Raw genomic sequence first — 22124 nt, 5'->3', positions numbered from 1 at the left:
CAGTAGGATTCACCCTCTGAGGATTATTAATGTCTGTACACAATTTCCTGACAATTCATCCAATATTTGTTGAGATATTTCAGTCTGGACCAAAGTGGTGGACAAACCGACCCACGTTGTCGTCCAATCACTGCTAGTGTGGCTAAAGTAATGCTGACCTGCTACATTTTAAATGCTAATGAAAAGTCAATTTCACGTAAAACTTAATAATTTTTCAATATACTTTCATTCCTTTGTGTTTTGCTGCTCGGCAAATTTGCACATGATTTCCCTGCATTTCATCTACACAAATGACAACTGCAGTACAAGTCATTTGATGATACACTTTTACACACCAGTAATCAGTTTGTTTAAAAGCTACAACAATGTTTCTTTGTCTAACAGCACTATAATATCGTTGCTCTTCTACATACTTTCAGTTTGCACCACAATTATCTCACATGGGTTGATGACAAACTGGCAGACTGACAGCACAAATCTCAGCCGGTGCTGAGCAGGTTTTTCTTTTTTTTGTGTTTCCATTTTTCTTCTTTTTCCTTTCGGCTTCAAATAATTTCTTAACTTGCATTCCTGAGGACAATGTTTCAATCCTGCTCGGATCTTCGTCAGGTCAAAATGTCATGTCATGATTAAATTTCGTGGTTTGGATTAAGTGTGCAGGACGTACTGTATGTCTGACATAAAACTACTACTTCATTAAAAATATGTCTTACTCCCTGTGACAATGATAATAGAATAAAATTATTTATTTTTGTCTCACCTTATATGCAAAATCTAAGTCTATCACACTGACTTTCCACAAGCATTTTATATTATTCACATTAGTTGATTAGTTGAAATTAATTTTAATGGCTTTTTCCTGTGAATGCTGCCTTTCTTGTTTTCTGAAAGGTGATTTTAATTTAGTTATATACATGGTTAAAGTGTGACAAAATGCTCAATAAAAACAGAAAAATAAAAAAAAGTATATAAGTCACTGTAATTGAACAGGCATCATATAAGCATCCTTTTCCTGCAGTGTGACTGCATGCACATGCATTGGGCCTGCTTATATAATGTTTACATGACATTTGCAGCTTGGTAATAGTGGCTGATATAGTGACTGTCCCAGTGCCACTAGTTGTAGATCTGCATCTCAAAGAGCTGCTATCAGCGCCACGAAAGCATCAGTTAAGTATCTGCAAACCAGCTGCAGGTGGAAGAAATCTACAGTATCTCACATTGTGTTTTTTGGTACCTGGCTGCAATCTAATCTCCTCTGTCAGTAAAAATTGTGCTTAATTGGTTTAAATTGAAGATAATAATACATTTCCTCATTGAATTGCTCATGTCTTATATCTATATTATTATCGGTCACCTTTACTTGAATACGAGCTGTTTCCCAGAAGTGAACATTACATGAGTAGTGACAAAAATGTGACAGAGAACAATGCCCCACAGAGTACACTGAGAATCTCCGAGTTACGGGAAAATGAATGTGAAAGTAATTTGCCGCATGCGTGAGAAATCTCATTGTGTGGAACAACATACCTGTCAGCTGAGGTGTTGAAACTTTCCATCATCAGGTGATTTCAAAAATTATTTCATGTGTACAAAAGGTGTCAAGGTGCATCTTGGCATCAACTCAGCATTCTCTTCGTTCAGGTAATGAAACTTAAAACAACAGTCAGGGGTCCATATAAACAGTGAAAGAAAAACATATTTCAATGTTCATTTTGGCTCCTGACTGTTGTTTTAAGAGAGACATAAAAAATTTCATGAAAAAATATACTCATCTACTGAAGCATATAAAACATGATGCATTGTTAAACAGTCAATCCAATCATGCAAATAGTCAAAATTAGCTTTTACTTTTGATACTTTAAGCATTTTCTGCTTATAAAACATGTTTGTTTATTTTCTTTTTACTTTTCTCATTTTTAATGCAAGAATTAGATTTGTAATTGAGTATGTTTACATTGTAATGTCACTACTTTTGTTTAAGTAAAGGATCTGAATACTTCTGAACCAGCTAACCTGCATGTCCTTTGACTGTGGGAAGAAACCTGAGCACATGGAGGAAACCAATGGAGACATGAACAAACTCCACACATTTCCTACAGTATAGTTTGAGAGGAGTGAAGTGGAACTAACTCAGTAAAATTTTAATTAAGTAAAATAATAATTTCTATCTGATTCCCTCAATATGTGCCTCTCAAGATTCAGTGTACAGCAACAAACAACTTTGAGTTTGAGTTCAGTCTTGAACACATACTATCAACCTACCAACCAAGCCTTGCTGATGAGAAGTTCAGGTAAAGGCATGACCAGATCCTGGCTGAAATGGCTGCAGGCCTGGAGGAGAGAAAGAAGAAGAGCAATAACACCAAAAACAAAGGGCCCTGCTTCATCAGATTTGTCAAACCAGGAGAAAGCTCCTCCAGATCATCAACCAGCACAGGAGTCCTGGCAACAGCTGCAAACTGGGAGATGAACGTGGATCTCAAGAAACAACTAAAATTCCCAGAGGAGACTACCAGCTCAACTCTCAGGCCAGTTATATGATCTCAAGCAACAAAACAAGTGGTCTTCCTTGAGCTGACTGTGCCATGGGAGGAGAGCATGGAGGAGGCCTTGAAAGAAAGCTTGGGAAGTACTAAGAATTTATCCTTGAATGCCAATAGAGATGGCGGGCATGAAATCTCCCAGTGGTAGTAGTAGGCTGAGGATTTCCAGGACAGTTACTCTGGAAAGCCTTTTTCCATCCTGAGGATCAGAGGTCAAAGAAAGAAGCAACAAGGACATTACCATGTCCATGAACGCTGGAACAACTCACTCAGCGGAGGGGAGACATGGTAGGGTTGAGTGGATGTGAGGCCTGAGGCGCTGGGGTTTTGCTGTCGAGCCTTTCGGAGGTGTTGTGGGCTTAAATTAACAAAACTCCTGAGAAAGGGGGTGCCCACTACAAAGCTCTGCTAAGAAATTGCCTCGTTAAGGTGTGATTGCTTGCTATCCGTCTCATGCAAAAAGCAGGGAACCTTAAAAGCTTTAAAACCACAAAGTAGTGAACTACAATTTTTTCAAAGCCACACAGGATCCTGCACACACATTCTGCAACAACCGCAAGATCTGAGGTCTGATTTGTTGAGGGTATTAAATATTCACTGTGTGAATTCAAGCATTTGGGTGTTTTTGCTCTTACACAGGTTAATCTCAATGATTGGTCGCTTTACTCAGTTTGCCCTGGACTTTTTACCATAGTGTGCACCTTTATTCTTGTCATTAGTGAGCCGGTCAGTCCACCACTTTGGTCCAGACTGAAATATTTTAACAACTATTGGCTGGGTCGCCATGAAATTTTGACTTTGATGGTCCCCAGAGGATGAACAAAAGTTGAGGATACACGCTCAACTCTCTTCTCCATCTATGAAATGCACAGGTGTTAGAACTTCAAAATCAACACACAAAGAAAAAGGAAAGTCTGCACCACCATGACTTATGCAGAAAAGATTATTTAATGTACAGACGTCCAAGACTTCAATCTCCTGACTTTTTTTTATCTAGTGCAAGCAGCACATCAGGAGTTTTGACTTATCTGGTGAAATATCTCATTGGCAAAGAAACTACAGACATTCATGGAGCCTCAAGGATGCATCACAATGAATTTGGTGACATTTGTTGCTCTGAGTGAAATATCTCAACATTTATGAGATGTAGTGTCATAATTTGATTCCATCTCATGCCATCATTAGGTCAAGATTTTAATTTGTCCAATACCTTTGTTTATGACCAAATTTCCTGCAAAGTTAGCATGCTAACATGCTAAACAATATACCTACTAAACATCGGCATGTTAACATTGACATTGTGAACATGCTGAAGTTTGCATTTAGATATTTATTCACTTCACTTCACTTTATTGGCCTCCTCAACGACAATTTGCCTTGCTGCAGCCCTTGAAAATACAGGAGGCACATAGCATATAAATACATGTAACAAAAAACAGCAACCATCGGAAAACAGCCAACTGAAGACAGAACAGGAGGAACAACTTTTCAAATATGTAACCTGTGTACCTACAGGTGAATTGAGGTCAAGGAGTGGTGTTAGGACTGACAGCACACGCTGTTACATAAAATAATGAATTAATTGTTGCTTGTTTACTCCCTGGTAGATTTATTTGTTGTTTTTGCTTGACAGGTACTTAAGCACAGACTGAGATAATTACCAAAGCCAGTGCCAAGTGATGGATTGAGCTCCGCCAAATTTCTCTACATGGGAAAATAATGTTTCATACTCTTTGGACAGGGTGTCTCTTATTACATCTGCAATACAGAATCCAAAATAGTTTGTATTCTGTATTTTATGTTATTTATTGTCATTTACACATAGTTGCAAATATTTTAACATTTACATGAATCAATTTGACAGTATGCAAAAACACAAATACAAACAAAGGCCTGGAAACTCAAGTGAGATGAAAAGGGTGACTGATCAGAAACAAAACCAGTTTAAATGCTTTTTCTTTCTTAACCACTTCTCTCTGCTACACTTCAGTGTGAGTAGCATTGAAACCCCTTTTAACCTTTCAGTGCAACACACCAGTGACACACACTGGACACATCATACAAACAGAAGTAGACAAGAACCAGTAGGAACAGAGTTGAGACTCATCAAGAGGCCACTTGTGTGCAGGATTTTACAAAAAAACAAGCAATTGTAGGTGCAAAATCCCTTTTATCCATTTTCTATGTGACCCATAGAAAATATATAGTGATGACCTTTGTGTAGTGTAGCAGAGTTAGGACCAAGCAACAACTACTACGGCTTGAGGCTGAAGCCAATGTGGATGTATGTAAAAGTGCAATACCACCAACAGCCACTAGATGCTGGCTCCCAATTAAAAAAGCCTCAACTTCTCTCTAGAAACATAAAGTCAATACACTTTTTCAATGAGTCATTATGGTCTCAATCTCTAAATTCAGTCCCTCTAATAAGTGTGCTGGTGTTCATTTTGGAAATTATTGCTCCATTAATAAGATTTGAAGACTTATAGTAGCTTTGATGTCTACTGTGTGGGTGACAGCTGTGATTGACAGTTGACTCATCTACTGCTCTCCCTGACTCTGGGACTCGAACTGAGTCAGACTATAATTGCAATATTTCACTGAGTTTAATGTTTTTTGATTACAATACCTTTTCTGTTAGTACAATTTAGCTAAAATAGCTAATGTTAGCGCAAGTGTGCAGCACTTGGTGTTCCCAGTAAGCTAGCGTTAGCTTGGGTTTGAGGTAGCGGGACGTGTTTCCAGTGCGTGAAAGGCAACACCCCGCACTCCTTATCTGGAGGGTCCTGGCTCCAAATTGAAAAGATGGCGCCGACCATAAACTGCAACTCTGGGCTTCAAATTGGCTCGGATGACATACAACGTCCATCTTTATATACTGGCTGAACCATGCAGGAGAGAAAACTTGGGAGAGTTACAAACTAATAAGAAGGCTAACAGGGAGCACTGAGCAGTTTAGGATTTATTCTGATGCGACTGCCATCCTTAAAAAATGTGTTCTCAAAACTCTTCATTCAAACAAAACAATAATGTGATCAAATGTTTTGTAAGCCTGCACATTCTCACACAGTGAACAAGATAACACTGCAAGATAACCCTTACCCTAACCTTACCCAAACAAAGAACGAAAGAGAAAAACTTATTGTTGCAGTCATGAGAGGAGTATGCAGGTAATTTTTGGAAATACATGCTGGTAAAACTAGTTCTACTCATGTTGTCAGTAAGTCGGACAAAATGTCCTCATTTCCTTGTGGCTGAAAATATAAAATGAGCCACCGATGTTGGGGATGGCACACTCGGGAAGATGGCTTCACTCACACTGTCACTGCTGCATCTGCTGCTTATGGTCTCAGTTGCATCTGCATGGTCCATGTACCCTTACTACAGGTACTATGGAGGCTCAGTGACCTTCACCCCAAAAGGACAGAATTCAGATGGGACTTATGAGGTATGTTACACTTTTGGTGTCACGTGAATCTCAGGAGAGGGTAGATTTTTGTTTGTAAATCATCTAAAAAATATATAATTCGCTCTTTGAGTGACACACACAGACTAATGCATGCTGTTACATCCAGCTGACTGGACTGTTGTTATGCTCTCTGCCTCGTCTACACCCCAAAAAATTATAAATCAGTCACTATTAATTCAGAACTCTTCTGCTCTAACTGGGACCAGAAAGAGAGAACACATTATGCCTGTTTTAAAGTCCTCATATGGGTTTTCTGTCAGTTTCCGTGTTGATTTTAAATGTGTTTTACTTATTTTTAAAGCACTATTTAACATATGTTTAGCAGAGACAATCCATCTCCCAAACCTGATAGTATCACTGTCACACTAAACTCACATGTAAGGCTGCAACTAACGATTATTTTTATTATCAATGAATCTGCCAATGTTTTCAAATTTTTAAAAATAGCAAATTCAATTTCTTTGAGTCCACAGTGATGTCTTCAGTTTGCTTGCTTATTCCAATTACCTTCAAACATGACAAAGAACAGAACATTTTCTGTTGATTGACTAATTGATTAATTGGTTAATCATTGAAGCGTTATTCACATGACATTTACGGTAGATTAAACTCCATAATCAGACTGAATTCTTTGCAGGTGGAATTTCGCAACAAACAAACCTCATTCTACTGCTACCGGAATGGCTACACTTGTTACTACGGTAACTGCGGATCCCAGACCCAGACGACTAATGCACTTATTGCTAGGAACTCCTATGGTCTCACCTGGTGCCAATACGAGGTGGTGACAAAAAGAAAACTCAGCAGCAACCAACCCTTTGCAATTAGGTGAGATTTTATTCCACAAGATGACCACAAAATATACCTTCTTTTACACAATGCATCTGAAATATCTCCTCCTCAATCATTTGTGTCTAATATGTTTTTCCACAAAAAAGTTCAATTAACTAGTTTTTAGCTCTAATTCTTAAAATTAAACATACTTTCTCACCTTTATTTAAAAATGCAGAATCTATGAATATGCAAACATTGTTAATTTCAAAAGTTTAACTGCTTGACACAAGATGTCTTCACTGAAGTCCATTGTCACTGTATGTTTACTGACGGCTTCAACTTTCCACACACAAGTTTCACATTGAACCAGAATTGGCCTCCAAACTTGTTGTGATACCACAAAATCCTCTAAAACTTCGTCTGTACATGTCTTGAACTGAGATTTAAGATGAGCACAGAGAAACTTTCCCCTTCAATAAGCAAAATATGATATTGAGAGACAGAGTACAATCTTCCAGCTTTCTTGTTAAAACCTTGTGGAAACAATTAGAGACTTTAAAAAAAACCTGCATTGAAGAACCAAAGTCTTCAGGGCAGCCCTTCATATTGGGGCAGTGACATGCAGTTCACTACAGAGGAAAATGGGGAGAGAGCATCATTTCAAGTAAGACATGTCCTTGACAAAATGTAAGGAGTGTAGGTTTGTAAGCGGCTGTTCTTGCCACCATTTAAGCACATACCGAGCATTTAGAAATCCCCAGACGATTGGTGGGCGGAGATCTCCGATTGTCTGGTATCACAAGACTATATTAACTGAAACAAGAGGAGACGATCATACATAAATATGTTTTGATCAGGCCCCTGACTCCTTGCTGATTTGTCTCACTGGCTGATAAACTCAAATTTGGAACAAGTTTACAACTGAAAAGTGCAATAATGAATACTGAGTCAAATGCCAGCTGCTGAGAAAGTAAAACGAGTTATGCAAACAATCTTAAAGTGAATCTTCAAATGAATAAGAAAGCTAAAATTTATAATATTATGTTTATATTTTTAATTAGCTAGGATGAGAGTAATAATAAATTTATGATAATAATAAACGTTATTTGTGTATCACCTTTCATACTTGAAATGCTGCTCAAAGTACCTCACTTAGATTTCATAAAAGCAAACTTTTAATGCGACATAACAAATAAAAGAGTGCAAAAATCAATAAAATACAATAAAAATGTGTGCAAAAAAATATGTATTACAGTGAGATTTAATAAAATGGGCAAGGCAATGAAAATTTAAAAGCAAGATTAAAAAGGTAGGTCTTATAATGATTTTTAAAGGAATTCACCAAAGTTGAATGTCAGATATTTATGGGCAGGCTGTTTCCACACTTCTATGTCTTGACTGTTGGTGCATTTAGTGCTGTAGTGTTCAACGACCTAAGATAGCGCCTGGGTGTATAGAGAGGGACAGTCAGCTGAATATGATGGCGCTATTGAGATCCGAGACAAAGTACTTTAGAACTTTAGAATCATATCACATGACAATACTCATTTACTACAGAGCAATATTTAAGAAATTCATTAATTGATCATATGTTTAATGATCATGACTGATGGTCATGATTGCTATTGATTTACATTAAGAACTGTGATTCAGGTAACTATGTATTTACAATCAAAATACCTTTTCTTGCAAACAGATACCCCACAAGCTACAATTCTCGCTATGGTCAGGGATACTGGTATTCAAACGTCAGAAGTTCACAGGCTGCTTGGAGAATGATGGCACACGTAGACCTGGGAACCCGATCTGATACTGGTGAATCTAACAGATCTCCCATCACCATCATGCTGCCTGTTCTCAGGTAATGATCAAAGTTACATTTCATTGATGCTGACAACACACTGTGTATCATCTGGATCAATAAAACAATGATGACCTTGTCAGACATGAACTGTACCTGATTGAGCTTGATTCACACTTTACAGAGTACCCAGGAACTGCCCACGGTCATTCAATATGACTGTATTTGACCCTGATGGTGACCGTGTCAGATGCAGGGTACCAACAAGATCAAGTACATATGAGTGTGGGCTGTGCGGTCTGGTCAGTGGTTTCTCTTTAGATCAGGTAAGGAATTTGAGTCAGCAAAACTCCCATGTAGGAAGTATCAACTTATTTTGTTCTGTGTTAACTTCTAACTCAGGTGACACAAAATGTCAGTCCAGCTATGATAAGAATTCATAAGACTAATATAAAGACAGAAAGTTCAGAATAAGGCAAATAAACAGGGTGTGAGCTTATCTCTTAAAGAATTACCTGCTTATGTAAAAGGTGTGATTTCTCAAATTTAAAGATCCCCCTCTACACATATTTTATGATATATTAAAAATACTCTGCTTTAAAGTAATAATTTGTGTCTAAGATGGTTTTTCTACAACAAAAGTGCAATTACCTTGTTAAAATCTTGAAATGACATCTCCTCCTTCTCCCTCATTGACAAATCTGGCTAACTATTCCTAACAGAAAGGTATAAGGGAATGTTTAAAGATACACCAATATGAAGCAATATAAATTAGAGGGAAACAATGATTGAGCTGTTGGAGCCATTATTGTGTGAGTAACTTTCTCTTTTTTCTGTGTATTAGAATTCCTGCTCCCTTCAGTATACCCACAGTACTAGAGTTGGATTCCATCCAATTGAGCTTGTGGTGGAGGACTTTCCCAACAAATACATAACTCTGTCCTACTCTAATGGTTACTACACATCAAAGCACCCCCTTTCATCGGGTAGGCGTAAACGTCAACTCCCAATCACCACAGCTGAACCAACCACTACCACAACTGCACCAACAACCACCACAAATGCACCAACCACTACCACAGATGCACCAACAACCACCACCGATGCACCAACCACTACCACAGACGCACCAACCACTACCACCGATGCACCAACCACCACAGATGCACCAACCACTACCACCGATGCACCAACCACTACCACCGATGCACCAACCACTACCACAGACGCACCAACCACTACCACCGATGCACCAACCACCACAGATGCACCAACAACCACCACTGATGCACCAACAACCACCACTGATGCACCAACAACCACCACAGATGCACCTACAACCACCACAGATGCACCAACAACCACCACAGATGCACCAACAACCACCACTGATGCACCAACAACCACCACAGATGCACCTACAACCACCACAGATGCACCAACAACCACCACAGACGCACCAACAACCACCACAGATGCACCTACAACCACCACAGATGCACCTACAACCACCACAGATGCACCAACCACTACCACCGATGCACCTACAACCACCACAGCTGCACCAACAACCACCACCGATGCACCAACAACCACCACAGGTGTACCAACCACAACCTCAAGGCCTTACCAATCATCGATTGCTCCTCTAAGCAAGCTTCCCCTGCAGTTTTCTGTTCACGGTATGAAACGTTAATATTAATGTTGACATTTGTTGGCCATATTGATATACCTATTTTATCAATTTCTCACTCAGTCTGTCTCTCTTCTGATCTGATTATCAGTGGACTCTTACCAAGCCCGATCATGCCTTGATGGAGATTACTTTCCCATTTTCCTGTCACCAACTCCGTCTAATGGAGTAAATCTTCCTGCCTTTGTCAACCAAACCCTCGAAATCAAAGTGGTATCCACTGCACAGTACAGCACGTAAGGAAATGTTGTTTTTGAAAGACAGGAGAGCTGTGCTGTGTTCACTGCGCCCTCATTTTTATTGTAAACTCATGAAAACATTGTTTCTCTCGCAGGATTTATGACCTGATTATCGCTGGACCAGAGGGCATTTCAAAGCAGAAAATCTCCACAGAAGAATTCGTCATAAAATGGACTCCAACTGATAATGAATTAAATGATCACTTCCCTATTTGCTTTGTTTCTGAAGCAAGAGACAAGTGAGTTTTGAATAAACCATCTAGATGAGCCCATCTGGTATTTGACTTAAAAACTTTGAATTTAAATTAGATTTTTATTACGTTTCATCTTGCATCTTTGTATAATTTTATATCCAACATTCCCAGGTGAAACTGTTTATATGATTTAAACTTTCTTGAGTCTACTCTCCTATTTTATATTTTATTCCAGAGTCTACAGACATCAAATCTATCAATCAGAGCTGCGCTGTGTGATTGTTGACGTTGGACACCATGGTGAGTTGACTACATTTTTGCTTTAAGGATAAAGTTTTTATATATCAGCAATGCTTTAGATCATGAATATGTTGAATACACTGGTTATAAAGTGGATTCAGGTCTACGCACCAACATTGCTGCAAACACACAGGAAAATAAAGCAATGCAATCCAAATGTTTTCCTCGTATAAGATAAAGTTAGCTTTTAAACAATTGTTGAAAAAGCATAGGGAAAGATCATAGTTTGTGTTAAAATGATCACTTTGTTAAGGTTAGAGAAACATGTGGTGTGGGTTAAAGTTACTACTTCCTTAAAGTTAGGCCACCTTTGTTGTCATGGCTACAATAATAACCATGGGATTAAGGTTAGGGGATGATTGTAGTTATGCTTTTTAAAAAACTGTCTTGACTTGAATGAGGAAATCTGTCCACATATATATATGTCATCTGAACTGCACCACTGCTCTGGCTCACAATTACTACGGCCACTAGATGGCATCTGTGGTTTTTGGGCAACTGACATTTTGACCTGTCGTATTGCTTTTCTTGGGAGGACAGTCTCAAAAATTCATGTCAACATATCTGACCGTATTTAGAGACCACTGTGACATGCAATGAAACAACAATAACGGTGGAAGTGGAGAAGTCCTACCTCATCAGACGCAATGAGGACAACTTGCACCTGAATGACTTCACAGATCCTTCCTGCAACCTGACAACAAGTTCCAACAGTACCCACCTGGTCGCTGTCATGTCGCTGAACACCTGTGGAACCCTCATAGAGGTACATCATGGATCTAGACCTCTTCATTGCTGCCAAAATCTGTATCTTTATCAGTCTACGTACAGAAACAATAATGTCTTAATATGCATATTTCATCAATCATCATAAAAAACAGTTAACTCCTACTAACAGCTGCTACCACATCTTCTGTGTCGACTGAATTTTACATCATGAGGGACGTATACAGAACAAAGTAAACCGAAACTTTCAAATAGAAATTGACATGATTACAATGTCAGTAGATGGGTTTCCATTAGGGATGTGCAGAGGGCCCAGTATTTGTATCTGTATTTGTTGAGGCAGCAAAATTATTTGTATTTGTATTCAAATAAAAGTGGAAATAGGCGTAAAAATCCAGTTTTTATTTTTAATACGCTATTAATTTTAGGATATTAAAGTGTTAAAACTATCTTATGAAGCAGATGACTGTACTGACTACTGAGCTAAACTGAATGCATCACTAATGTGCAGACAGACCTCTACCTATTTGTACACCCATAACACAGAGACAGCACACCGTGTAATGTGTAGAGAAGGACTTCAAAGGCGATTATTGCTTTTCACTTTTCATTTTTTGCATATTTCTTACAACCTAACTTCGGCGAAAGGAGAAGGGGAACAACAGGTTATGAAGAGTCCCTTGGGAGCACTTTGCGTGTGTCAGTAGCTCAGCTTTATCTCTGGGGAACACCCCCAACTTCGGGAGTGATGTCCAAGTTAGGAAATGTGTGTCATGTAGCAGGTGGATGTGACCCTCGTTGAGACCTGCTGATAGACGTAACAGCGGAGCAGAGGAGAGACACTGAGATAACGATGTAACCGACCTGTGTGCTGGTATTTGTTTTTTTTCCCCCCGAAAACAAATAATTTTTAAAATATTTGTACAAAACAAATATTATATTATATACAAAATATTGTATTTGGGTTCACCCCTAGTTTTCATCCACCCATTATTGTGCACTTTTTAAATTTGCGCATTAAAAAAACATGAGTGGAAATATTGGAAATTTGGAAAAAAGTCGAAATATCGCAAAAAAAGGTTTTTATGTTTGGATGAGGTGGAAAAGTTTATGTATCAACATTAACTAAAAGATTAGTCAATGCAGTAGTGAGTAAAATTGTAGAAGAGTATTTCTACACTGTGGTATTGCTTCTTTTTCTTAATTACTAAATATCTGAGTACGTCTTCCACTACAGCTTGTAATTTAAATCAAACTTTTATTTAGACGGTCAACATTTCCTTTCCAAATGACTCCATTTTACTGTCTTTCACTTTTAGGAGGATGAAGACAACATCATCTTCAAGAATGAGATCACATCTGCCGACCCAAATCAGATCATCTCCAGGCAACACGACGTCGAGATCGCCTTTTCCTGTGTCTATCCAAAGAGAACCAACGTGACTCTGGGATTCAGCCACAAAAACCCGTACGCCTTCACAGAGAAAGGCTTTGGTGCTTTCACCTTCCAGTTTGAATTCTTCGACAGCCAGCTCTTCAGGACACAAAAGGATGCCAGCACTTACCCGGTGGAGGTGTACCTCAAACAGATGATCTTCATGCAGATTGAGGCGACAACCTCCATCCCCAACACAGAGCTGTTTGTGGAGTCCTGCAAGGCGACTCCCTATGACAACCCAAACTCCCGCATCAGATACACCATCATCGAAAATGGGTGAGACATGTGATTCATATTATAGATGTGATTTCTGTGTGCTGGTTGATTAAACTTCTATTTCTATTTTCATATTGTCACAGGTGTGTGAAGGACAACACAGTGCAGATTTATCCCAGCTCCAAGTCTCAGTTCAGATTCGGGATGCAGGCTTTTGAATTCATTGGTGCTCATGAGGAGGTGAGGTTACTTTTTTCAAACACACATGCAATTAAAGATATAATATGTAATTATTCCACATTAAAATGTCTAAAAACAACTAGACCTATGTTATATATTTTGTTGAGTTGTGTACTTACATTATCGCAAATGTTTCCAACAATTTTCAAACCCAGAGAAATCTGTAATTTAATCAAAGTAACGGACCGTTTCATTTGGTTGCATGTCAATGGCATCATACCTCCTCTACCAAAGAGTAAACACACACAAGATGCATACGGCGGTGCTGTGTTTGTCCGCTACAATGGCGTCTACCAAAGAGTAACTTAAACACATACAAGATAATACATCGGTGTTGTGGTTGTTCCACAGAAACTGTTATAAATTGACTTTCATTCAGTTTTAAGCCCCATTTTCATCATAAATTTGGGCCGTTTTTAACTCTATCTTTTAGCCGGAAGAAGGATTTTAGTCATTGGACGCCTGGATCTTAAGTTATAAGAGAAATAAACCGAACAAGTGTTAGCAGCAGCTCGGCTCACAGCCCGTAACGGACGTCCGGTGGTCACCGAACATCGTCGGAGAAACACTGATTTTTTAGGTGAAACAGCTTTATTTAGTGTTTTTACCTGTAATCTCCGGGTCCGTTTGTTCTGGAGAGGAGGAGACCTTTGCGGGTAATTCGACTCCCGGTAAAAACATCCCGAATGATGAACACTGGAGTAATCCTATCCCAGTGAAGCTGGTTATTTAACAACGAAGACAACAACTCCCATGATCCCTTGCTACTTCACACCGTCATCACACTCTGTCTTTTGTTATTGTTTTGATTGAGACGCCTAGTGGCTGAAATTACATGTTGTGCGTTTAATATCAAAACTTCACACTAAAAATCACCGGGTTAATATTTTACCCAGTTTAGCTCAATATAGCACCAACACTACATACTGGGTTAATGATACTCAGAAAGAGTGCTAGAAAGTAACTAAGTACATTTACTCAAGTACTGTACTTCAGTACAATTTTGAGGTACTTGTTCTTGTGTAATGATGTCATTTATAATAATATATCAGTCAGAGGGACCAAACCACTACTTTTATAATAGAAAATACTTTATGTACTTTTAAGATTTGTCATGCAGGACTTTTACTAGTAATGGAGTATTTTTACATTGTTGTATTGGTACTTTACTTAAGTAAAGGATCTGAGTACTTCTTCCTCCACTGACCAGAAAGTAATTCAACACAAAGGGTTGTTTTGATCCAGTTTTAAAGTGATTTTTTTTTCTGTTGGGTTATTTACCCAAACTAAAGCTTGTTATCATCTTCTCTACTCTTTTTAATTTTTACATGTCACGGTTTGCTATTGATTGGTAATAACATGCATATCTTTTTGAATGTCATATGCACATCATTTTGTACAAAAACAATATATTTGTGACAGTTTAAAGCTTGTTGTGTGTAACGTTGGGTCAAAATAACAGATTGCTGCTGGGTAAAGGTAACCCAATGTTGTACTGGTGCTATATTGACCTAAACTGGGTAAAATTTTAACCCAGGGATTTTTAGTGTGTTCAATACTGTCATCAATATGTCAAAAATCACTTGTGAACTTAAAAAAACACATAAGAAAACCCAAAAGTAAACTTAAATAAATAGAGAAATATGTTCTTTCCCTACATGTCATCTCTTTGGTATGAATGAATTATGTCTCATCCCCAGTGAAGAAAGTAACATTTATTCAATCTTAAATACATATTTGAGGTACTTGTACTTTACCTTAGTATTTCTATTTTATGCTATTTTATATTCCACCCCACTACATTTCAGAGGGAAATATTGTACTTTTTATTCCACTGCATTCATATGAACACTTACCAGTTACTTTGCAGATTAAGATTTTACACACACAATGTATCTGCCTCCAATATATCTGTTCAATTAAAGAGTAACTTAACAACCTTGAAAATCTTTCAAGTCTTTGCTTACATCCAGTGGTTTAACTTCTCACCTTAAAGCAGTGATGAACAGGTGCACTCAGGGCACTATGACATCATTGTCAGGTGTGGTTACAGGTGCAACTTTCCAGCCTGACTACACCCAACTGCGGGTTGGTTGTAGTCAGAGGTGCAACAGGCCTGAAACCTCCAACCAGAGAGACAGAAAAACATTGTTTTTCAGCCTGGTTTTAAGTTACTCTTTAAACCGTGTATACATACAGTAAATACACAGTTAGCTTCAACTCAGCCTGTTACAAGCAAAAGTACAGAAGGAATAAGCAAAATTTACTGAAAGTTTTAAAAGTAAAAGTACTTGTTTTGCAACCATAACCCTAACCCTAACCCTAACTGTGATCGATATATTAAATACATTTAATAAAGTACATCATTAATACACTGCATCAATGTGATGCAATGTGATTTATAAGCTTATCTTGTGTTACATCATATATTTTTTTTTATCTGAAAGTGACAGTTCCCTCTGAGTTTTAGTGGATTAGAGATAAAAATCTGATGGAAAGTGGACCTCTGGTTAATGTTTGCGAAGATGAAGATTAAATGATTGTCTAGTTGAGTAAAAGAGAGTCAGAGAGTTAGTTTCAAATAAAAGCTGAAATGATTTGGAATATTTCCTTCCTTGAATTGTATCTCATGTATAAAAGTATATTTTTGGAAAATCCTAATATCACAGATTGTGAGAAGTTGAGTTTCTTGAAATAAAAGGCTGCAAATCTGACAAGGTGTTTTGTAGAAGAAATATTCTTTGAAGAGTTGAGGGAAACGTACCCAGATTATACTGCAATATGAAAAGTAAGGATAGAAACTGCAAATGGACTGTTGTCTGCATTACATACATACTTTGTTTAGAGTGTACAAGTGACATTTCATGACTTTATCTGACTTATTGTGTGTGCAGGTGTACATCACTTGCTCAGTCATCCTGTGTGAAACTGGGATTTCTGGAACCAGGTGCTCTCAGGGATGCATCAGATCCGACTCAGGGAGCCATCGCAGCAAAAGAGAAGCTGTGGCTCAAACTTCCAGTCACTCCATTTCCCAGGGACCTTTGCGCCTGGTGAGAACTTCTGACAGCCAAGGTGAGTGTGCATATTTATACACACACATACAGAACAGTACTTACCATCAGATTACCCGCTGCACTGTGATTATTTTGTAGATTAATTTGTCAGTGTGCAAATGAAATCTCTTATTTCATTTTATAATTGTACACACTTATCAGTTGAGTTGGTAATTGGTTGTGATGGTGAAGACGCCAGCGACAGCCGCGCATGTGTGTAAATGGGATGAAGACGGGGTTATAAAACTGACCTTTACATGTCACATCCCTCATTTAAGCCCTACACTTTCACTTTTGTAATTTTAATCAAACTGGACTTTAGATTGTACATTTTATTCAACCTCCACTGTTACATAATGTAATTATTTATTAATTATTTATGTTAAACTTATTCTCTTGTCACCTTCATATATTTCATGCACTTCGTTTCTTTGTCCATAGCACACATTATTTTCTTTACAGTTCAATGTACAGTAAAGTACGTTGATCCCGATCGTAACCAATAATCTGCAGTACTACATAATGTTACACTGACTATATGTTAAGGCTGTCGTTGGCGTCTTCACCACAGCAACGGTCGCTTAAGATCATGGGTAGGCTAATGTAGTCGCTTCCGCTATCGTACAAAACTGACAAAAATACTTGATTTCTAAACCAAAATTGAACGGTCTTTTGAATTTGGTTTTCTGGATTTTGGTTGGGAAACAAAAAAGGAATAGATCACGTGATTTTGTTTTTCGTTTTTGGTTTAAAATGAAAAAAGGAAAAAACCATGTGACTTCCGTTTTTGGTTTCAAACGCAAAAATGAATTGGCTGGATGTCCGCAGACCTGCTGGATATTCAATCCCAAAAGGAATAATGATAAAACAAATCGGCAAAAACCAAAAATGGGCCGGGTTTGATCAGTTTTTCGTTATTTAATTCTGACACCAAAAACATTTTTTTGTTTTTTGTTTTGAAACAAATAACAGATTTACTGTTTTTTTGTTTTTGAATTATGAATGAATTATGAATTATCCAATGATACCTGGACCTTTACCATATATTGTTTTATTGTACCTGAATTTTACTCTGATCTCTGACTTTTTGTATTTCTTTTTCCATTTCAGTTTCTGGCTCGAGCATGAATCTGGGCTTGAACATCATCTTCATCGTTGGCTGTCTCCTGGTCTGTGTAGTGGTGGTCTACAGATCGAGGAGGTCCAAAGCTAAATACCAACCCCTGCCAACTTCTGAGATGGACTAAAGACCCAAAAACCTTTTTAATCCACTCAGATGATGAGAAAGATTGTCAGCTACAGTTTAATCTGTCTGTTTTTTGTATAGTTTTTTAGGGTATCGTTGGTTTGAATCACTGTCACACAATCCAGAGTTTGAAAAGTGAGACATTACTTTGATGGATTGAGACGGATGAAGTACTTAGTGTGTGATGAAACATTTTGGGTGCAGTTTTATTCAGTTTACTGGTTTTGGGCATCTACAGGTCTACAGCCTTCTTTTTAAATCATAATTGATTATTACTCATAGACATTTTAGGGAAATATTTTAGTCACTTGATATGAATTTGAGTGTCACTATTGTTTTATGCTAATGAAGTATGATTTAAAAAGAGATTCAGTGTCACTGTAATGTTGAATCACATTTTTACCAATAATACCTGGCTGGATTAACTTTCTAAGGGGTTTCAAGGCAAAGGTTTGTTCTTGAGCCTCTTTGACCCCCACTATACATGGTAGTACCCCAGAGTTGATGTGATTGGTTGGTTAGTTAATTGACAGAAAGTTCATTGACAACAATATTGATAACTTATTAATTGTTTCAGTCATTTTTTAAGCAAAAATGCCAAAAATTCTCTGGTAGCATCTTCTCAAATGTGAATATCTGCTAATTTACCAGTTTTCCATGATAGTAAACTCAACATCTTTGTGTTTTTGACTGTTGCTTTTTTTTTTTTTTTTTTTACTATTTTCTGATATTTTAATCACTGACCAATTATCTATTATTGGTGAAAATAGTAGTTGGTTGAAGCCTTACAGTACTCCTATGATTGATTAATACTATCTGTCCTTCAGTTTGGTTTCTGTATGCACTTTGATAAAAACACAATTTTACAGCCGATGAGCTCAATAAAAAACTAAAACTATTTAAGTCTATTAAAGTAGATTTTGACACAAAGTCCCTCTTCAAGACCAGGACCACAAGATGGAGGATGGAAGAACTGTCAGAGATCAGATTTTATATCAGTGCTGCAAATTTGTAACGAATCTGCAATTAATCAAATTATGTAGACCCAAATGACGTGGAGTAAACCTGAGACTTTTGGGGTAATATCCCGACTTGCTCCAAGGTTTGAAACACATGTGTAAAAGCCAAATTAATGACCACTGAATATATCATTACACTTTACTACATGCTTCTTTTATATTTCTGTGCTGTGAAAATGAATTAATGTGTTAAAGCTTATATACGGCCAGTTTATATCAGTCAAACGTGTGAAAAATAAAAGTTGGTTGTGTATATTCCTGTCTTGTCATGAGTTATAAACTTTGTCTGCCTTTTGAATCACTCACTCCTTTAAAATTAATTATAATATATTCATATGAACTTGTACGGAGCCCGGGAGGGGAAAAATAAAAAAAAATCCAAGCTCTCAATTTAATAACTTGTGCTCGGGATTTAGTCATTAGTGCTCTTGATGTAATAATTCTCACTCTCAGTTTAATAATTTGTGCTTTTTGATTTCATGGAATTCACCCTCATGCTGTTTTCTCGTCCTGCACACAACTTCACTGTGGATTGCTTAGATTTAATCATTTTTATCTTGGACTGAGGTATGTGGATATACTTTAAACACATTGCTGAGATCCCTTAAACATATTTTACTTACAGGTTTGCGAGCAAATGCCTCTGAATGTGCTCAGTGTCCTCGACAAGAGAGGAACAGGCAAAGTAGACAAATCGAGAGTGCTAATAAGGTAATCAGTGCACAAGAATTATTAAATCAAATTAGTCTTTTTTTTCTCCATGGCACCTCCTGGGCTCTGTAAGCTTGTGCTACTGAAGTGAGATAAAATGTGGGGAAGGACAAGCGATATGTCTTCTGTGCTGTGCAAAAACAATAGATTTATGCTTTGTTTTGTCTTTAGTGCTTACGAATGAATGAGTGTGCACCGCCCAGTCATTATACCATCAGTGAGCAAAACTGTGGTCTTATTGTTGGTCTATTGTCTATTGTTGTGTGTGGATTGTATGTGTAGGTGAATGTCCTCTATTTACAGTAAGCTTGAGGCTGAAAAAGAAGGTGGGACTGCAATCTATCATCACCTCAACATTTATGTAAATACAGGTTAGGTTAGCAGTCGCCAGCACACAGTGTTACGAGAAACTAAATAAATGGATTTGTTATTTTTGGCAGCAGTAAATATTTTTAAAGCAGTAAGCACGTCAGTTCTCTGAACTTTCTGTCCGCTCCTTTTAAATAGAACAACATACATTTTTCATTAATTTCCTTGTTTGAATTGGACAACACAGTAGCAGTAGATCCTCAGATAGCAACTAAGTCAACTAAACAACAATTGTTTTAATTACAGTATTTAATTAAAGGTCTCCTCAGAAGGAAATTTTGCATTATTGCATAACATGAGACAAAGTGTTGCCTGATGAAATGACAGTAAAGTATCATAGCTGGAGGCCATAACAACACACAACAAACAGCCATATACTGCAGGACACTAATAAAAAATACTAATTAATCAAAGTCTCAGCAGCTTGCCCTGATGTTTGTCATTTTGTACGATATACATCTGAATCCACTGAATCTCTATAACAGAGCTGGAGAGAGCAAAGTTAGCATGACACATAGAGCCACAATGGACACATTTATGGGAAAACATCAAATAAAGTGTAATTTTCCTTTAATGGTTTGCTGTGGAGTTTGTGACCTCTAGTAGTGCTATGTAGCAGGTTTTTTTTATGAGTGGGTCCCCATTTTGTTTGTCTTGTGCACGTGCACAAGGACATAAGGACATAAGTGCACACTAGGGATGTGCAGAGGGCTCAGTATTTGTATTTGTATTTGTATTAGAATAAAAGTGGAAAGAGGCTTAAAAATCCTGTTTTTGTTTTTATTACACTTATAATTTTAGAAAATTAAAGATGAAGATTAAAGTGATGTCCAAATTAAGAAATATGCATCATGTAGCAGGTGGATGTGACTCCCCTCATTGAGACCTGCTGATAGACATAACAACAGAGCAGAGGAGAGAGTTTTGACAAAGCAAAAGCAGTACAATGCAAAGCAAAGACATGAAAGAGAAAACATTTACAGATCTGACCTTAAAAAGATGGCGGCCAAAGGCAAAGAAAGACAATAAAGAGATGATAAAAAATTAAAAAGAAAGATGAAAATTTTAAAAAAGTTTAAAAGAAAGATGATCAAAAGACAACATTACATAAAAGCAAGTCTGTAAAAATGGGTTTTAAGAAGTGATTTAAAAGACATCACTGATTCTGCAGCCTTATCTCCTCAGGCAGGTCGTTCCAAAGTCAAGGGCCCTGATGGAAAAAGCACGGTCACCTTTAGATTTAAGCCTCGACTTTGGAACAGCCAGACGTGCCTTAAAAGTGATCAGTAAAATCTTAAAAATCTGTTCTAAAACGAACAGGGAGCCAATGGAGAGAAGCCAGAATCGGGGTGATGTGATGTTGTCTGTTAAAACCAGTAAGAAGCCGAGCTGCTGCGTTCTGAACTAGTTGGAGGCGAAACAGGGATTTTTGTGGGAGTTGCAGTAATCTGGTCTAGAGAAAATGAAAGTGTGGATGATTTTTTCAAGGTTGGACTGGTGGAGCGTTGGCTTAATTCTGGAAATGGTTCTGATTTGGAGGAAGCAGGACTGGACAACTTTGTTAATGTGTGGTTTGAAACTTAGACCTGAATCGAACAGTACTCTGAGATTTCTGGCGGTGGGCTTCATGTAGGTGGATAGGGGACCGAGACTGATGGGGTTATTTGGATTAGGGGGACTGAACAGTATAATTTCTGTTTTTGAATTGTTGAGTTGAAGGAAATTTTGTGCCATCCAACAGTTGACATCGCTGAGACAATCTACAGCAGCAGCTAGGCTTCTTGGGTCACTGGGTCTCAGGTGAAGGTATATCTGTGTGTCGTCTGCATATCAATGAAAAGAAAAGTTGTGTTGTTGAATGATTTGGCCAAGTGGAAGCATGTAGATAGAAAATAAAATTGGACCTAAAATCGAACCTTGCGGTACACCACTGGTAATGTGGGCTGTGGAAGAAGTAAAATTACCAATGGTGACCAAGGAGGTTCTTTCTAAAAGGTAAGAATAAAACCAATCAAGTGCAGTGTCCTTGATGCCCACCCAGATTTTAATTTTTAAATTTTTAAAATATTTGTATGAAACAAATATTC

The 22124-nt window shown here is 37.7% G+C and overlaps 1 protein-coding gene across 1 annotated transcript; it reads left to right on the top strand.

Moving 5' to 3' along the window:
• Window positions 1-5740: 5740 nt before the first annotated feature.
• On the top strand, window positions 5741-19214 carry LOC137189623 (uncharacterized). Its single transcript, XM_067599649.1, has 13 exons — window positions 5741-5994; window positions 6653-6843; window positions 8486-8650; window positions 8775-8916; window positions 9435-10272; window positions 10375-10519; window positions 10618-10761; window positions 10952-11016; window positions 11595-11782; window positions 13062-13456; window positions 13540-13636; window positions 16531-16711; window positions 17803-19214. The coding sequence occupies exons 1-13, from the start codon at window positions 5851-5853 to the stop codon at window positions 17937-17939; spliced, it is 2832 nt and encodes a 943-aa protein (XP_067455750.1). The 5' UTR covers window positions 5741-5850; the 3' UTR covers window positions 17940-19214.
• The last annotated feature ends 2910 nt before the right edge of the window (window positions 19215-22124 follow it).

The sequence above is a fragment of the Thunnus thynnus genome, chromosome 1, assembly GCF_963924715.1.
Source record: "Thunnus thynnus chromosome 1, fThuThy2.1, whole genome shotgun sequence".
In the NCBI taxonomy this organism is placed as follows: domain Eukaryota; kingdom Metazoa; phylum Chordata; class Actinopteri; order Scombriformes; family Scombridae; genus Thunnus; species Thunnus thynnus.
The sequence above is the reverse complement of the archived record's forward strand: the minus strand, read 5'-3'. Positions and strand labels throughout refer to the sequence as shown.

Excerpts from the sequence above, each read along its gene's own strand:
- LOC137189623 (XM_067599649.1), top strand. The coding sequence starts at position 5,851 with ATGGCTTCACTCACACTGTCACTGCTGCATCTGCTGCTTATGGTCTCA. Across the intron at positions 10,273-10,374 it reads CCTGCAGTTTTCTGTTCACG|TGGACTCTTACCAAGCCCGA; the intron begins GTATGAAACGTT and ends TCTGATTATCAG. Across the intron at positions 13,457-13,539 it reads TACACCATCATCGAAAATGG|GTGTGTGAAGGACAACACAG; the intron begins GTGAGACATGTG and ends ATATTGTCACAG.